General features: G+C 38.5%; 1 protein-coding gene across 5 annotated transcripts in view; it reads left to right on the plus strand.

Annotated features, from left to right (window-relative positions):
* Window positions 1-19,426, plus strand: part of Fam222b (family with sequence similarity 222 member B) — a 76,228-nt gene that overhangs the window by 48,283 nt on the left and 8,519 nt on the right. For all 5 annotated transcript variants that reach the window (XM_047544817.1, XM_047544820.1, XM_047544815.1 and 2 more), the window contains one exon: window positions 15,095-15,216. In XM_047544817.1, coding sequence (XP_047400773.1) covers window positions 15,135-15,216 — 82 coding nt within the window. In that variant the 5' untranslated portion in view covers window positions 15,095-15,134. The remainder of the gene's footprint in view (window positions 1-15,094; window positions 15,217-19,426) is intronic.

Here is a 19,426-nt window from a genome sequence, read left to right on the forward strand (position 1 = left end):
GTTTCCTCAAGAGATCATGGCAGGCTCTATGATGTCCCATTTCTGAAAGGTGACACAGCACAAGTGTCCAAAAGGAAACTGACTCAGAAAAGATAGGAGTTGAGGCTGGGGATATAGCTCACTTGGTAAAGTGTTTGCCTTGCAAGCACAAGGCCCTGGGTTCAATCCCCAGCACCGCCAAAGGAAATAAAAAAGTAGAGAAAAGATAGGAGTTGAGAGTAGATTGAGAGTTAGTGTTTCCTTCTCCCATTCAGAAAAAAATCATGAGGGTAGGAGGGTGAGAGTTTACTGTGCTAAGATTGTTTGAGATAGGAAACTGTGGGCTGGGGATGTAGCTCAGTTGGTAGAGGGTTTGCCTCACATGCACAAGGCCCTGGGTTCAACCCCCAGCACCACAAAAAAAAAAAAAAAAGAGATAGGAAACTGTATTTTATCATTATTTATATTATTGTCTGATACGATTTTCTCTATGTGAACGATAGTTTTGCCCTCCTGGGAAAAAGACTAAGCACTTTGACTTGAAGCTTTTTCTTTGCCTGTATATACTTATATTTCCAGTGCATTCTTGGTTGGTTATAGTTACTGGTTTATTGCTTATCTTGAAAGGATTTTCACTAAGAACTGGTTCCAAAGCTTTAGGCCAATTTAATAGAGTTATAGTGCATAGTACTGATCTAGGAGAGGCAAATAATGCTTACTGTGCATCATTGGATCTTCATAATAATCTCATGAAGTAGTGTACATCTTACAAATGATGGTAAGATAGTTTGGCAAGGCACAGCTACTAAGTGGCAAGGCTTGGATTCATAACCAGCCAGTCTACTGCCAAATCCCAAGAAACCAGTAATTACATTCACACTTATAAGCAAAGCCATGGCTTAGAATGTTTTTGTTGTATAAATAGTGTAATAAAAGGGATATGATAGGTAGTTGATAAATAATGACTCGTTGGCAGCCATTGGATAATGTGATATTTGTCTATGCATACAATAAGGATTTGCAACCCAGTTAACATTCTTATAATACAGGTAATTGATGTAGTTATGAAACAGTAAGCATTCTTACTATGTTACTTTGTGATGTTTCTCATGCATTTAAAGGTTAGTAATAGCCTATAGATTGGAAAATATCTGTTTAATGGAATGAGCCTAAATCTGAGTTAAGACAGAGATTCAATACCAGATCCATTATTCTGGTTATATAATACTGGATATGTTACTTAATCCTTCTGAGGCTAGGTTTCCTAATCAGTAAAAAGGGAAGGATATTTGTTTCATCTAGATTAGAAGATGGTTTTAAATTTAAGATGAAACAATGTATGTGAATATGTTTCAGAGTATAAAGAAATCAGCCAAGTGTGGTGGTACATGACTGTAGTCCCAGCTACTTGGGATGTTGAGGTGGGGGAGGATCACTTGAGCTCACAGGTTGGAGACCAGCGTGGGTAACATAGTGAAATCCTGTTTCAAAAAACTAAGCAAAACTAAATATAAGAAACAGTCAAACAAAAAGTGATGGTTTGATTTTATTAACAAAAAAGAAGGTGATGTATATTTTAATAGATTAGGAAAATAATAATAGGCAACATAAGAATAATCCTTACAATTTTTAATCTTCTTAAGTCTCCTGAAGTAGGGTACATTTTATTTATATATATTTTTTAAATTTTATTTGTTCTTTTAGTTAAGCATGACAGTAGAATCTATTTTGATATATTTATACAAGCATGGACTATATCTTATTCTAATTAGGATCCCAGTCTTGAGGAGGTATACAATGTTGAGAGTAGGGTACATTTTACAAATGATGGTAAGTTACAAGATTACACGGTTAATAGATGACAGAGGTAGGATTCAGACTCAGCCAATCTACTTTCAAAATCTTATCTTTTTTTGTTGTTGATTTGTTTTTTGGTACTGGAAATGGAACCTAAGGGCACTTTAAGTCACATTCCTCCTGGGCTTTTTTGTTTTGTTTTGTTTTTTGTGTTTGAGACAGGGTCTTACCAAGCTGCTTAAGGCCTCACTAAATTGCTGAGGCTAGCCTCAAACTTGTGATCCTCCTGTCGTAGCCTCCTGAGTCACTGAATTACAGGCATGTGCCACCATGCCTGGTTCCATAGTTAACCACTTCAAGATAGTTCTTGTAAATTCAGGATTCTTGATGTGATCTGATTTCAGTTGCTATTTATCTAAACAAGGATTCTTTTCCAAAAATGACTTACCCTTGCTACCCAGTTTTTCCTGGTTACTTCCTGGTCTGTCAGTTTTATATTCAAGGAATACAAGCTAAATAGAATGTTGTCTTAAACTAGGTAATCCAGGAATGAGAATTTAATCTCCACAGAATGGTTTTATGCATTTAGTGGTGAAATACAAATGACTTCATAATTTTTATGTATTTGTAATAAATTTTACAATTTTTTTTATTATGCTGGGAGTATAACTGAACTGTAGAATGTTATTTGAATATAAACACCCTGAGTTTGGTCTTTAGCATCAAAAGAATGGAATTATTATTATATACCATATTTACATATTACATATACTTTTCTACCTAGGATTCTATTATAGACATTTTTTCTTGTTTGTGTATATTCCCTACCAATATATTTTTTTTTAAATTAGGTATTGTATGCAAATTTTACTAAACAAATATCTTATATTTAACTCTTTTCTTGCTTTTGGACTTTTAAACTGTTTCCAATTTTTACACCATTATGAACCATAGGGCAGTGAGTAGAGTTGTATGTGAATCTTTGTTAACATCTTTCATTATTTCCTTAAATTAGATTTTAGAAGTGATTACTACATCAAAGATTATGAGGTATTTTGTTGGTTGGCGCTCCCCTAGTACTGGGTGTTAAACTTAGCTACATTCTCAGCTTATTTTAATTAATTAATTATTTTGGTACTGGTAATTGAACCCTGGGGTATTTAACCACTGAGACACCTCCCCAGCTCCTTTTTCATAAAAATTTGAAACAGGTTCTCACTACTTTGCTTAAGACCTCACTAAATTGCTGAGGCTGGCGTTGAACTTTCGATCCTCCTGCCTCAGCCTCCTGATTCTCTGGGATTATAAACATACACCATCACATCCGTCCCATTTTATTTTATTTATTTTTATTTTACTTTTTTTGTGGGGAGGTGATTACTGGGGATTGATCTTAGGGGCACTCAACCACTAAGCCACTTTCCCAGCCCTATTTTGTATCTTATTTAGAGACAGGGTCTCACTGAGTTGCTTAGTGCCTTGCTTTTGCTGAGACTGGCTTTGAATTTGTGATTCTCCTGCCTCAGCCTACCAAGCCACTGGGATTACAGGCATTCGCCACCTCACCAGGCAAATTTTAAAGTTGTATTACCATTTCAGCTTTAAATTCTAAACTCTGGACTAGGTCAGGTTCCCTACTTTCTGGTGAGGTGAGTTTGAGGCAAGGAAGTCTATACTAGAATATACTATGGTATGTTATGCAGTTAAGGAAGGGAAGAAAGGACATAAATTATTTATTTAGCTATTCTCTAAATACATGCTTTCTGAAATTGAACACCCTTGCGCTGGGGTTGCTCAGTGGTGGAGCACTTGCCTAGCATGTGTGAGGCACTGAGTTAGATCCTCAGCACCACATAAAAAATAAAAAATAAATAAATGTATTGTGTCCATTTACAACTTGAAAAAATATTTTAAAAAAAGAAATTTTAGCTTTTTGTTAAATTTTAAAGTTATTTTTCCATGTTGTACCTACAGTCTATAAGATTATAGAAGCTATACTGGGGAACTGTCTTTTCCTTTTTTTTTTTTTTTTTTTTTTTAATTTTTAATTGTAGAATGACACAGTACCTTTATTTTGTTTATTTAGTGTTTTTATGTGTACTGGGGATCGAACACAGGGCCCCACACTTGCTAGGCAGGCACTCTACCACTGAGCCACAACCCCAGCCCCTCTTTTCCATTTTTCAACAGTTGGTGGTTTCTTTCTTCCTTTCTTTCTTTCTTTTTTTTTTTTTTTTTTTTTGTGGTACTGGAGATTGAACCCAGGGCCTTGTGCTTGCGAGGCAAGCACTCTACCAACTGAGCTATATCCCCAGCCCTCTTTTCCATTTTTATCAGAAGGAAAACCTGTCTCTAGTCTGACATTTTTTTTTTTTTTTTTGGCGGTGTTGGGAATTAGAACCCAGGGTTTTGAACATGCCAAATAAGCATTCTACCAATGAGCCAACATCCCCCTCCCCATGGTCTGACTTGATTTTGACCTCACTTGGAGATTACTAAAGAACTTTGTAAATACCTTTAAACTTAAAATTATGACCAACTTTGGTATCTTTCCTATAGATTTCCTTAAAGAAAAAAATTAGGGGCTGGGAATGTAGCTCAGTGGTAGAGTGCTTGCTTAACATGAGGCCCTGAGTTTTCTCAATCTGGGAATGAGATCAGTGCTGGTGTCACCTGACAACTTCATGGACTCATGTTGGACTCAGGGCTTTGAACGTTAAAAATTGCCACAAAATTGTAGCATTGAATTTTACACACACATAATTTATTTGCATTTCATTTTTCTTTTTTGCAGGATTAGATTTGAACCCAGGGGTGCTCTGTCACTGAGCTACATCCCCAACCCTTAAATTTATTTATTTATTTGTTTATTTTGGTACCAGAGATTGAACCCAGGGATGCTTAACCACCAAGCCACATTCCTAGCCCTTTTTTCCATTTTATTAGAAACAGGGTTTTATTGAATTGCTTAGGACCTCAGTCTCCTGAGTCCCTGGGATTATAGGTGTGGACCACCCAGTCTTTTTAAAGTTTTATTTTGAAACAGGATCTCAAGATTCTCAAGTTGAACTCAAACTTGGGATCCTCCTGCCTCAGCCTCTCAAGTAGCTGGGATTTACAGGCATGTATCATCACACCTGGCTATATTTTATAGTTTTTAACATACAGGTTGTTTTCACCTCTTTTTTAAATTTATTCCTAAGTGTGTTTTTAAAAATATTTTGGTAGGGCTGGGGATATAGCTCAGTTGGTAGAGTGCTTGCCTCACAAGCAAAGGCCCTGGGTTCAATCCCCAGCACTGGGGAAAAAAAAAAAATAATAATAATAATAAAATTAATTTAAAAATTTTGGTAGCAATTTTGATTTTTCTATTTTTATGATTCGTGAATGGGTGCCTTTATGTTTTACCAAGACATTTCAGGTCAGAGTGGTTCATTACAACCATGAGCTTGAGTCCTGGCCCTCTTTTGTTTGTTTGTTTGCTTTTTAGTTGCAAATGGACATGATACTTTCATTTCATTTTATTTATTCATTTATTTATTTTTTATGTGTTCTGAGGATCGAATCCAGTACCTCACACGTGCTAGGCAGACTCTCTACCACTATAACCCCACCCCTGGTAGCAATTTAAATGAGATTTTTTTCCCCCCCAAATAGTTCATTGTTATTGTATAGAAATATAGCTTATTTTTGTATGTTTATTTTGTATTCTGCAACTTTATTACATCCTCCCAACCCCAACCCTGGGGATTGAACCCAGGTCCTCATGCATGCTAGGTAAATACCATACCACTGAGCTATGTCTCCAACTATTTTCCAACTTTATTGAACTTGTTTGTTCTGACTTTTTTGATGGGCCTTCAGGATTTTCTGTACATAAGATCATGTCATCTGCAAACATAATTTTACTTCTTCCTTTCCAGTTTGTATGCCTTTTATATCTTTTTCTCGTCTAACTCGTCTGGCTAGGACTTCCTGTACTATATTGAATAGAAGTGACAGGAGTGGGCCTGCCTTACTTCTGACATTAGAAGAAGCTTTCAGCTTTTCACTACTAAGTATGATAAAAACTGAAAGCTTGTCATATATGACTTTTTAAAACTTTTTTTATTTTAAGTCAGTCTTTATAAGTTGCTGTAGCTGATCTAGAACTTGTGATCCTCCTGTGTCAGCTTCCTGAGTTGCTGGAATTAAGGGATGTTCCACTGTACCTGTCTTTCTCTCCATCTGTTGACATGATCAGATATTTGTCTTTAATTCTTTAGTGTGATTTATCACCCAAATAGATTTGTCTATGTTAAGCCATCCTTATATCCTTGAGATAAATCCCACTTGATCATGTTGAATGATCCTTTTAATGTGCTGTTGAATTCAGTTTGTTAACATTTTGTTGAGGATTTTTGTTTATGTGTTCATCAGGGAATTTTCCTGTAGTGTTCTTCTCACTTTGGTGTCACAGTAATGCTGACCTATAAAATGAATTGGATGTATTCTCTCTTCAGTTTTTTGGAAGAGTTTGAAAAGTATCGGTGCTATTTTTTAAATGTTTGGTAGAATTCTCTTGGTCTTTGTCTCATTGTCTTTCTGGGCATAAACCCAAGTACTTATGAGCAAAATTCTACCCAGTTTGAGAACTCTGCTTGAGATTATTATTGTGATTAAATGTTAAGGTCATTCTACCCTTCTGAGGTAGTTCAGCTGGAGTCATAGTGATTCAGCCCTGATAGGGCATTGGAAACTAGAGATTATTATATAATAAAATGAAAACTTGAAAGTTCTGGGTTAGCCACCCTCATCAAATACAGCCTGCTTATTTACATTTCTAGGAACCCTCATTTTTACTAGGTTGGAATTAAAGTACAGAAGGCAAATGATACTAGAATTCAAAAGTACCCAAGCATGTTTATGTCCTCTCACTCCTAGAGTGAAGGTACATACACACTGGTTAGCATTTCTGTTATGTGCTTCAAGGGTATGAATTTAAATAAGTTACAGTGCTGGGTACCTCACACAGTTGTAGAGCACCTCACACAGTTGCAAAGGCCCTGGGTTTAATTCCCCAGCACTGCCAAAAAAAAAAAAAAAAAAAAAAAAAGTTCCAGCATAACCCCAGCAACTCCTGGCTAAGGCAGGAGGATTACAAGTTCAAGGCTAGTCTCAGCAATTTAGTGGGACCCTGTCTGGGGGATATAACTTAGTGGTAGACTGTCCCTGGGTTCAATCCCCAGTTTCCCAGGACTAGGGGGAAGTGCCAGAGTTTGAGGTTCAGGAATATGAACCAGTAACATCTGCTATATGAATAATTTATTTCTGACTCTGTAACTTGGAAGGATAATTAAAAGATAGGCTCTGCATTTTGCATTTCACTCCGGGTCTTTACCATTGAAGCAAAAACTGCTGTCCTTTTATAAAAGGGACTGAGTGCCCTACAAGAATTAGAGGGAAAACACGGTTGAGACACATAAATTTCACCCAGATGGTGGACCAGCTTTGAAGGGAAGAGTCCAGACTGGTAACTTCATGATATATATAGTCTCTACCTTTATTTCCATACAAGTACTCCATGAAGGACAAGAATTCTTATTGAATTGCACTCTGATCTTTCACACCTTCATTCATGAAAGGAGGCAACAGCTGGTCAGTGCTTAGACCTGAAGTCCAATGCAGTTTAATATGACTCTTTTTTGGTGTGTTACTGGGTATTTAACTCAGGAATACTTTACCACTGAGTCATAGTCACATCCCCAGCCCTTTTCATTTTTTATTTTGAGACAGGGTCTTGCTAAGTTGCTGAGGATGGCCTTGAACTTGTGATCCTCCTGCCTCAGCAATTCGGCTAAGACAGGAGGACTGCAAACTCAAGGGCCTCAGCAACGAAGGGAGACCCTGTCTCAAAATAAAAACAGAACCAGGGATGTAGATCCAGTGGTAAAGCATCCCAAGGTTAAATCCCTATTACTCCGCACCAAGCAAAAGATATTTGAATGTATGTGACACATATCTCTGAAAGAACTTAAAAGGTGACACAGCTCCAAAAGAAGGAGTAGGGGCTTGTGACACTTTTTCTCCCTTACTGATAATGCATTTGTCATAAGTTTTTTAAAAAAAGTTAGATAGACTCTGTTTTAGGAAGTTCACATTCACATCAAAAGGTTAAAATGTTCATAGGGAGAGAATACTTTCTTGGTATCTGAATAACAAAGAATTCAAGAGATAGCACTTGGTCAAAAATAAGTAGTAAGTGATCCACAAAAGACCATTTTTGCCACACAAAATGCCTTTGGGGTCTATTGCGGGGATGGGAAACAAAAGTAAGAACCTATTGTGACAAGTTTTGTAATGGTATAATTTTGTAGTAGATTTCCAAACCCCTGAATGATTTGTAGCAGATACAGTTATGGAGTCTCAACAAGCTAAGACCAGAGTAAACTTCCATTCTCTCCCCCAGCCTAGAGTTGTAAGGTTATAATTTCAAGTAATTGACTTTTAGGTCCCCTATTAGGTTCAAAATAGAGATGAAAGAGAGTTTTTTTGTTTGTTTGTTTTGTTTTGTTTTGTTTGCCGAGCTGGGGATTGAACCCAGGGCCTTGTGCCAAGGCCTTCTGCTTGCAAGGCAAGCACTCGACGAACTGAGCTATCTCCCCAGCCTGAAAGAGGCTTTTGAGCAGTGTCTGCACATTATTCAGGTTGAGCAAACAGTGAAAATATAATTTTAGCAGGGATTTCACAGTTATGTGTATGACAGAAATACCTTTTGCATAGATTGTTTCATTCTAATGGATCAGAAAGAATGACTGATTTGCTGGGTGTAGAGGCACAAGCACCTTGGGAGGCTGAGGCAGGAGGATTTCAAGTTCAAAGCCAGGCTCAGCAATTTAGCAAGGCCTGAAGCAACTTAGTGAGATCCTGTCTCAAAATAAAAAGGGCTGGGATTGTGGCTTAGTGGTAAAGAGGCCCTGGTACCAAAAAAACAAACGAACGAAACTGATCATGCAGAGTCTAATTCAATAAACTTGTAATCTTTGCCATCTTTGGTGCTGCTTATTTTCCCAAGAGAAGTATTTTGGTGTCTCTAGGTTTTAATAACTCATATTGCTTGGACCCTAAGAATAAAGGAACAGGGTGTGGTAAGATAAAATTTTCCTTGATTATTAAAAGTAGTCTTTTTAGTTAAGCCTTTAGCTTATGAATGAAAGGCTTTATCAGAGATACTGGTAATAATTATTTTAATTAACTCAATTTCTTAATCATAGTCTCTTAAGATGAATGTATTCAGGAGTCAGATAACAAAGGACATAACATTTTTTTATCTTCTATAGCTGGGGTGTCAGTGGTGCTCTGATTTAGGCAGTGCTCCCAATTCTTCTACTGCTACTACTACTACTACTACTACTAGTTCTCCTTCTTCTCCTTCTCCTTCTCCTCCTCCTTCTTCTTCTTCTTCTCTTTTTTTTTTTTGGCAGTACTGTGGATTAAACCCAAAGCATTGAGCATTCTAGACAAGCACTCTACCACTGTGCTGCATCTCCAGATACTTTGCTGTTTTTTTAGACAGGGCTTCACTGAATTGCCCAGACTGGTCTCAAACTGAATCCTCCTTTCTTAGTCTCATGACAACCTAGAATTACTGTCATGTGCCACTGCATCTGACTAACTTTTTAATTAAGTCCATAAATGGCACGTTTAAATTTTTGAGCCAGCATGAATCAGATGCTGGACTAATCAATCTGGGGTTTGGGGTGGCTGAGGAGGGTTTTTTGGTTTGTTTTAAAGTTAGGGGTTAAAGGCAGATTAAGGAAAACAGGAGAAAACTGGTAAAGTATTGAAGGAGCTCAAAAGATGGTACGCAGTAAGACGATGAGGGGAAGTTGGCTCTTCACATGCCTCCATCATTCCCCAAGGAAATTTTCTTTTAATAGAATATGTCTTTTCCCACCAAAATGTGTGAGAAGGGTTCTTGTTCTTTTTACCTACCCTTCGGTAGTCTTAAACCTGAGTAGGGGGAAACAATACAGAATGCAGAATGAGGTTTCCTCACCAGCATAGACAGCTCCCCCCAACCCCAACCAAGGCAAAGATGACCCTTTATCTGATGCCACTCAGGAGACCAGAGACTGTGATATCACAACTCTTATGAAACCTCTAATATTCTTCTGAACTGAGGCAAGATTCAGGGGAGCAGAGATGAAAATACATTTGAATTTTTCCAATAGGGAAAAGGATTTATTCTTTAGTTAGTGGTCGTCTGGGAAATGCTAGTCCTTGTGCAGGTACCCCAGGAGACCTTGAACACCCTAGTTATGTGCTCACTGTCCTACCATAGCTCTGACTCCTCAGGTAGCAGTGCTGGCCTACCAGCTAGTGGAAACAGAGCTAGCTGAGAGCTCACAGAGAGACCAAGGAAACCCTACAGTCTTGCTGTGATGTCTGCAGCATTACTACTTGATCTTGTCCTGTTGAAGGCAAGAGTTGAATTTTGAGGCCCTTTCAGAAGATAATGCTAGTATTGATTTTCTGAGTCTAACTGTGCTTCTGGAAATATGAGCTGTAAATATATTGGGATTTATGTTTAAGAAAAAGCATATGGTGATCAAAATGTAGGGGTGATTTAAAGTTTTTAAATAAGAGGCTTGTGTTTAGCTGCCACATGTCTAGAGGAATACTTTATACTGACATCTCTGCTTTCTAGAATGAGTTGTGGAGGGAACTTACTTGCTTTATTCCTTTTTAATCACAGTCCCTGTAAACTTACCACAGTCTGAGTTCATGCCATACCTTCCTGGCCCTAGCAGGATTTGATTCTTGACATCAGCAAAACTGGTCAAAGGACTTGAAACCTCCCTTAGCATTCAAGGCAGTCTTTTGGAAAGAATGACAGATGGATCTCAGAACTCTTAAAAATGGGGGCGTGGGGGTTGGTCACAAATTAGAATTTTTGTGTTTAGCAGCCCAGAGGGATACCAGTAAGAGCTCAAGAGTATTCCAGGGTTGCTCTCTCCCTCAGTGGTTGGTCTATGTTCTCCTTTGAATGTGGATTATTTGCTTTACTCCAAAAGCTTCTCACTCTCAAGATGATGAACATTCTCCTTTAAACATGTACTTCTCATTTTACCCCAAAATGTATCTCTCCCTTAAGATAGGCTGCAAGGGAGAATGCTTTATAATCACATCTGTGCTTTCTAGAATGGGTTGTAGTGGAAAGTTGCTTCCTTCCTGTTTGATTACAACCTCTACAAGCCAGGACGCTTCAAGGGATAGATTCTCCATTGAATATATATCTCTTTTCCTAAAAAGAAATCTCTGGGTTGTAGGGGGAGGGTAATCTAGGAAATATTTACTCTATTATTGTATGGAATGAAGTGTTGCCTGATTCTAGAATAAAAAATAAAAGCCAATTAAAGTCATTAAACTTAAACAAAAACAAAAAAATCCCCAATACTGTAAAAAATATATATATATAATTAAAAAGTGCAAGAGGGGGCTGGGGTTGAAGCTCAGTGGTAGAGTGCTTGCCTAGCATGCGTGAGGCCCTGAGTTCTATCCTCAGCACCACATAAAAATAAAATAAAGGTACTGTGTCTATCTACAACTTAAAAAAATTTATTTTTACATATATATATATATATATATACACATTCACACAAATGTATATATATAAAAATGTAGGGGGGCTGGGGTTGTGGCACAGTGGTAGAGCACTTGCCTACCATGTGTAAGGCAATGGTTTTGATTTTCAGTGCCACATTAAAAAAAATAAACAAAATAAACATTTTTAAAAAGGTGCAGGAATGGAGTAGTATCTGCAAGACTGCTGAGTGAATGTGTACTTTCAGCTCTTATCATCAGAGTTATCAGCCATCCACAAGGAAAATTGCTTTAGGTTTGAGGGTTTGAGTTTAGAAAATATTTCCTTATTTATTATTTTATTATTATAATAATTATTATTATTTGGTACTGGGGATTTAACCCAGGGGTGCTTTACCACTGACATACATCTTCAGCCCTTTTATTTTTTATTTGGACACAGGGTCTAAGTTGCTGAGGGTCTTACTGATTTGCTGAAGCTGATCTGGAACGTGGGATCTTCTTGTCTTAACCTCCTGAGTCACTGGGGTGGTGCATGCATTTTCTTAAACTTAAAATTTTCCTTAAACTTATTTATAGAAATAATGTAAGTGCCAAAGTATAAAGAAAAATTTCTCCTCAAATAATAGTTACAGTTCAAGTTTTTCTCCAGTCTTCCCTTCCTCCTCCTCCTCTTCTTCCTCCTCTACTTTTTACTATCATCATCTTCATTATTATAAAGGGACAGTAAAAGTACTAGGCAGAAACAGGTTTTTTTTTTCCAGCTCCATTATAATCTTATAGGATCACCATATTTGCCAACTGTAGTTGACTAAAACGTCCTTGTGTAACACATGACTGTTCGTTAATATCTTTCCTTGAATTTTGCCCTCAGCTATATGAGGACCATAAGGGAGAAGTTATTAAATAGAGATCAGCATTCACAAGGGAAGAGATTGTAATCAGAAGGACCTCAGTCATTTGACCCCAACAGAAGATGTTTTATTTCTTGAAGCACTGCAGTTGGCACACTGTGTTCATTTTGTTGTCCCATTCACTAGAGACTTAAGATTGAATTTATGCCAAAACTCTTGGGCAGCTCTTTTCTCATTGAGGCATTCAATCTAAAGTTCTTTATGTAGTTGCTATCTTAGATGCAGTTTAAGCATTTCCTTTTACAAAATATCTTTTCAGCTACCTAGTCTTGCAAGCTAGAACTGTCTGATACTCACCATCACAAGGTCATTTCACATACCTGAGAGAATCCTCTAAGGGAAATAGATTTTGAGGTCTTTGTTTAATTTTCGAGTATTCTCCCTTTTTGTTGTGATCTAAAACCATAACTTGGCATCTTGATTTCTGGGTTTTATGGTATTGGGGAGGAAGTTCATGTATTTTACTATAGTCTGCTTAATTTGAGAAAAACTCATTTCCAGGTACAGAGGAATTTGCATTGTTGATAAGACGTCCTTCACTACAGCGAGCAGAGTTTATGTTTGGGTTGTATATGCCTTTTTGGTACACAATACCGATGAAATCAATACTGAATTTAAAGAAAAATTTTTTTTATTTTTAAATTTGTGGTACAGGAGATTGAACCTAGGGCTTTGTGCTTGATAGGCCAGTGCTCTTCCACAGATCTATATCACCAGCTCTTTTTAAAGCATAATCGTGAGATAGGGTCTCACTAAGTTGCCCAGGCTGGCCTTAAACTTGTCAACCTCCTGTCTCAGGCTTCCAAATAGCTGGGATTGCAAGTATGCAACACCACATCTAGCAGTCCATACCATTTTAACATAATGTTAGGAGTATCAGCCCAGAGGGGGCTGCTGGCAGCCTAGGAGCAATACTTCCCCCACCTCTTCCTTTTTTGGGTCCGGGAAACCTAATTTTGTGATACATGATACAAAAGGTGAATTCTTCAAAAATTTCAAGCAAAATTTACTTTAAAAGTGGTTAATTATAGCTGGATGTAGTGGTGCACACCTGTAATGGGAGGCTGAGATAGGAGGATCACAAGTTCAAGGCCAATTTTAGCAATTTTAGCAAGGCCCCAAGCAACTCAGAGAGACCCTGTTTCAGAATTAAAAAAATAAAAAGGGTGCTGGGTGCAGTGGTGCACACCTGTAATCCCAGCAGCCTGGGAGGCTGAAGTAGGGGAATCACTGAGTTCAAAGCCAGCCTCAGCAAAAGCAAGGCGCTAGGCAACTCAATGAGACCCTGCCTCTAAATGAGCTACAAAATAGAGCTGGAGATGTGGCTCAGTGGTCTAGTGCCCCTGAGTTTGATCCCCAGTATACTCCCCACAAAGTAAAAATAAAATAAATAAAAAGGGGGAGGGGGCGGGGTTGTGGCTCTGGTAGAGCGCTCACCTACATGTGTGAGACCCTGGGTTCAATGCTCAGCACCACATAAAAATAAAGGCTTTGTGTCTACCTACAACTGAAACAAAAATATTATAAAAAATAGATGTAAAACACTCCTAGGTTCAATCCCCAGTACTTAAAATAAATAAATAAATAAATTAATTAATAAAAGTGGTTAATTGTGCTGAGTGCTGTAACATACACCTGTAATCCCAGGGACTCCTAAGGCAGGAGGACCACAAGTTCGAGGCTACCTGGGCAACTTACACCCTGTCTCAAAATAAAAATTAAAAGGGCTGGGGATGTAATTCAGTGGTGAAGTGCCCCTGATTCAATCTCCAGTACAGTACAGTACAGTTCTCCAGTACGTGGGGGGAGGGAAAATGGAGGGAGAGAAGTAGGTAAGTAGGTTAATTGTGCCAGGCGAGGTGACCCATGCCTATAATACCAGCAATTTGGGACACTAAGGCAGGAGGTTCCTGAGTTCTAAGCCAGCCTCAGCAACCTAGTGAAACCCTGTCTCAAAATTTAAAAGGGCTGGGGATGAAGCTCATTGGTAAAGCACTCCTGAGTTCAGTCCCCAGTACCTCACCACCACCCAATAAAAACAGTTAATTGTATGTCCTAGGATTCTTTGTTCCTTCTTGATTTTCTTACTTTTTAAAAATTTATTATTCATTCGTTTTGGTACCAGGCATCGAACCCCAAGGTACTTAAAAACTGGGCCACATCCCCAGCCTTTTTGAGTTTTTATTTTGAAACAGGGTCTTGCTAAGTTGCCAAGGTTGGCTTTGGACTTATGATCCTCTTGTCTTAGCCTCCCGAGTCACTGGGATTATAGGTGTGTTCTACCGCACCCCAGTCCTTCATTTTAAAAGTGAGTTAGGGGCTGGGGTTGTGACTCACTGGTAGAGCGCTTGCCTAGCATGTGTGAGGCACTGGGTTCGATTCTCAGTACTGCATATAAATAAATAAAGATCCACCAACAACTAAATAAATAAATAAATAAGTGAGTGATCCTAATTGCCAGATCACAAGTTTGATTTTGGGTGCCTTTGTAAGTCATCTTACAGTAAGTTCCAGTACTTGACAAGAAAGCTGAACTTTACAAATATACCTATATTTTCCACTTATTTGTATGAATAGGTGTTTTCCAGTTTTTATTTTTCCCACTCATGCATCTATGCTGAATGAAATAACATAAATAACATTTTAGCTGTTGGAATGGTTGGTAGCAAATTGTTGCTACAGATAAAGATGTAGATATATTTTCAACAAACATAATGTTAATTAAATTTTGGGCCTGAGCAGCTCATATCTGATGTCCCTGCTGTCTTCCCTGAATAAATTGCCTTGTGTTCCATGACCTTGTTTTTTTGTCATTACAGTGTGAGCCACTGCCCTATGTTGTGTTGATGCTGGTCTGCCATGCTAGCCTGTTTACCAGGGCCAGGTGACCTGTCCTTTCAGCTTCTTTCTCACACGCAGATGAACACTGGACTTCAGAAATGTAAGTAATCTGGACCCCCAGGGAAGGATGTGTGATCCTTTGTTTAGTCTCTACAAGTGGGTTATTCCAGAAGCATATCTGGGGTACATTGATCTTGAATTTTGGGACCTCCAAGCAGGAGAGGAGCTGCAAAGGCCCTTACCTGTCAGCAGTGTGAGATAAATTTTGTGATACTACAGTTCCCCAGTTTATGTGATCTAAATTGTTGCTGATAGGTTTCTGTTGAGTAACAAAGGTATAAGGTGCTTTATATGATATATACCCCTCAAAAAGGTATTTTAGTTAACCCCCTGAGGAAGTGAATGAAAACTTATAGTACAGATTATGTACTGTATCTCTGAAGTAAACTATTTACACTGTTGTGTTGTTTTGACTTGTGTACACTTTTCCATGGAAACAGACAGTTCCCTTTGGCTTTATTGTCTGCCTTCTGAGCCAGTGTGATTTTACTTCACAGCAAATAAAGGAACTCTTGTCCTCTGAAGGGTTGTGAGCTAGCTTTCTCAGCCTCTCTGGGCATTTGCTCAATCTTATTTCCCATAAGATTGAGTCTTTGAGAACTGTCTGTTAGATTCCTGTCTTAATTATTTAAATTGGAGCATTATAGTTCATATTTTCCCAGATTCTTGCCTTCTATCCCTGTACTACATAATATGCAAGAAGAATATTCTATTCCTGGCTCATTACTACATATAGTATCATCAGGTGCAAAAACAGCTTTGAGTTTGGTGTGAACCCTTCCTTCAGAGCACAGAGGGGGATGTCAATGAGGTACTGAGGTTTCCCTTTTATAGAACAGAGTGCTGTAGCACCTTACCTGAATCCTTTATGACAAGAATTAGCAAGTTGGGTGTGGTGGTGCATGCCTGTAATCCCAGCAATTAGGGAAGCTAAGGCAGGAGGATTGCAGGTTCAAGACCAGTCTGGGCAACGTAGCAAGACACTGCCTCATAATAAAAAATAAAAAGGTCTGGGTGTATAGCTCAGTGGTAGAGTATCCTGCATTCAATCTCTAGTACCAAACAAATATAGTTTCCAAACTTTTTCTATAAAGGCCAGCCTGGAGATAGTTTTTGGTTTGTGGACCACACAGTCTCCGATATATATATTCAGTTCTGCCATTGTAGGGCTAAGACAACCATAGATAATATGTAAATAAAGGAATGTATATGTTCCAATAAAAATTTTTACAAAAACACAGAACAGCTGGACTTGGAATGCAGGCTGTAGTTTGCCAACCCCTGTTATATGAAATCATCAGAAGTTAAAAGTGGTCTAGATTTGGACCAGGGTATAGATCAGGGGTAGTGCATGTGTCTAGCCTGGGTAAAGCCTTGGGTTCAATCCCTAGTACCCCACATATATATAAAAAAGATCTAGCCTTTTGAGGGAGTATAAGACTCAAAACCTGTTTTGAATTTATCTGATGAATCCCGCTCTGTGAAAGGACAAAGCTGAAGGTGATAGTTTCCTTCTACAATTCCCAAACACATAAGTTCTCCAGTGCCAGCTTTGATAACTCAGCCTTTCTTTCACTCATCCTAAGTAATTGCTGTAACCACTGAGAGGTATGTCTGTTCTTTTTTGGATATTGGGGATTGAACTCAGGGCCTCTTAACCACTGAGCCACATTCCCAGCCCTATTTTGTATTTTATTTAGAGACAGGGTCTCACTGAGTTGCTTAGAGCCTTGCTAAGTTGCTGAGGATTGGTTTGAACTCTCAATCCTCCTGCCTCAGCCTCCTGAGCCACTGGGATTAAAGGCCATCACGCCTGGCTTCTTTTAATGAATGATAATTTATTGATGAAATTTTGTGTTCCATGGCCATCCAAATCATCATATTAACTTCATTGTGCCTAGTTCTGGGTTTCTAGGGACAATTGGAGAGGAAGTATACTTGAGACATGCAATAAGATGACAAAGAGAAAACTCATTTTCTTCCAGATTGCTTAACACTCCAGCAACTTCACTCAGAGCTGTTACATCAAGGGAAGGGCCATTTAAGGGAAAAGGCAAATTGGTATTGACTATTTATTTATAGTTTTTGAGAGACTGGGAATTGAACCTAAGGATGTTTTACCAGTGAGCTATATCCCTGGTTTGTTTTATTTTGAGGTGGACTCTTGCTACATTGCCAAGACTGGCTTTGAACTTGCTCTCTTCCTGCCTCAGCCTCCCAAGTTGCTAGCATTACAGGTATGCACTTCTTGGTGCTGACTTTAGATCTCCACTCCCTTTTCCTCAAAGCAGCACCCAAATAGCCTCTGAACCACTGTCTTCAACTATGGATTTAAGAATTGAGATATGAGCTGAAGGTATAAATCAATAATAGAGTGTTTGCTAACATGCACGAGACTCTTTGATCTCCAGCAAAACACACACACACACACAGACACACACACACACACAGACACAGACACAGATATTCTTCTTTCATTGTTTCAAGCTGTTATATCCATATGGAGGATGTGTGTTTGATCTCCTCTAGCCGCCTTGTTACTGTCATTAAACATACTCAACCTTTGCAGAAGTGACGATTTAATGGTATTTTTAAGCTTACCTGCTTTCTTTTTTCAACCTCCAAAATGTGTACAAAAGAAAACATCCTATAATGTGACTTGTACCTGCTAGCATTTAACAATTACAGTTAAGGTAAGGTGGAGACCAGTAAACAAACACTGGTTAGGGCCCAGGCCCATAAGCTATTGTGACCTTAAAAACAGTTTTGTGGCTTGGGCTGGTTGTATTGCTTGGTAGTAGAATGCTTGATTGCTTGTATAGCATGCTAGAGGCCCTGAGTTCAATCCACAGTACTAAAACCAAAAGTGTTTTTTGACTGCTGTTTATCCTTTTTCTGCCCCACATCCTCAGGAGACTGTGAGGGTTTTTTCTTTTTTGTTTTCCTCCCTTTTCGGATATTGGGAATTGAATTCAGGGCTTCTTCACACATGCTAGGTGAGCAATCTACCAGTGAGCCACATCCCAGCCCTTCAGGCAGGTTTTATAATTACTAGAACCACAGAGGTTGGTGGAATAAAATGGTGCACAGTTGTTGATAGCTTAATGTACTTTATATTTTGATTTACCTTGGGCTTAGGATTTAACTTGGTGTTAGAGCACTTGCCTACTATGCACAAGGAACCAGGTTTAATCCCCAGCACTCAAAAAAAAAAAAAAAAAAAAAAAAGGAAAAGAAAAGAAAGGGAAAAAAAGTCATCTGAAGGTTGCAAGGCAGTGAAGGTAGACCAAGTGTCAGGATGTCAGGAGATGTAGTATGTAGTTTCTTGGCCCAGCATGTTAAGTCATGTGGCTGATGTTTTTTCTTCAGGCTTCAGTCACCATGTGTTCAAAATGATAGGATTGATCCTTCCTCTTTTCTTTTTTCTTTTCTCCCCTTTCTTTTCTCTGCATGTGTGAGGGCAAAACATTTCCCATCATTTTATGATTGAACCCAGGATCACTCCTTCACTGAGGTATACTCCCAGCCCTTTAATTTTTATTTTGAGATTGGTCTCACTAAGTTGCCCACACTGGTCTTGAATTTGCGGTCCTCCTGCCTTAGCCTCGTGAGTCACTGGGATTATACGTGGATGCTTTCATGGAACTCTTCTAGATATGCCATAATGTCATTTAAAGAGTCCTAAGCCATTGTGGAACTCTGTACTTTTTCTTCTAAGATGCCAATAAAAATGTGATTTTGAAAGTTTTTCTTCCTTATCCTTGCCAAAGCCTCTGCTTATTTTGCCCCCTCAGGATCCAGGGTATATAGTAGTGACTTATAAAGTATTCACTGTGAAAATGACTGGAATGGTCAAAAGTCCTTGGTCCTCACTCCCATCCTTTATATGATAACTGACCCTGTTTCATGGCAGAGCCTTGGAGTTCTTAGCACAATGTCCAAGTTACCTTTTACTGTTTTAGATGCCTGTCTGCCACCTATTGGAGGGACGTGGAAATGGACAATTTACCCAATGACTGGATAAATTCATTACTGTTAGAAATAATAGCTAAACATTTGTTGAGTGCTTGCCATGTGCCCTGTGCTATGTTTAATGTCTTCATGACAAATTCTTGTTCATTTGTTTGGTTTGGTTTGATTTGGGGGCTTGGGGGTGGTGATTTAGACAGTACTAGGGATTGAACCCAGGGTGTCACACATGCTAGGCAGGCACTGAGCACATCCCCAGCCCTTTTTACTTTTTATTTTGA

The sequence above is a fragment of the Sciurus carolinensis genome, chromosome 3 (genome assembly GCF_902686445.1).
Source record: "Sciurus carolinensis chromosome 3, mSciCar1.2, whole genome shotgun sequence".
NCBI classification, from domain to species: Eukaryota; Metazoa; Chordata; class Mammalia; order Rodentia; family Sciuridae; genus Sciurus; species Sciurus carolinensis.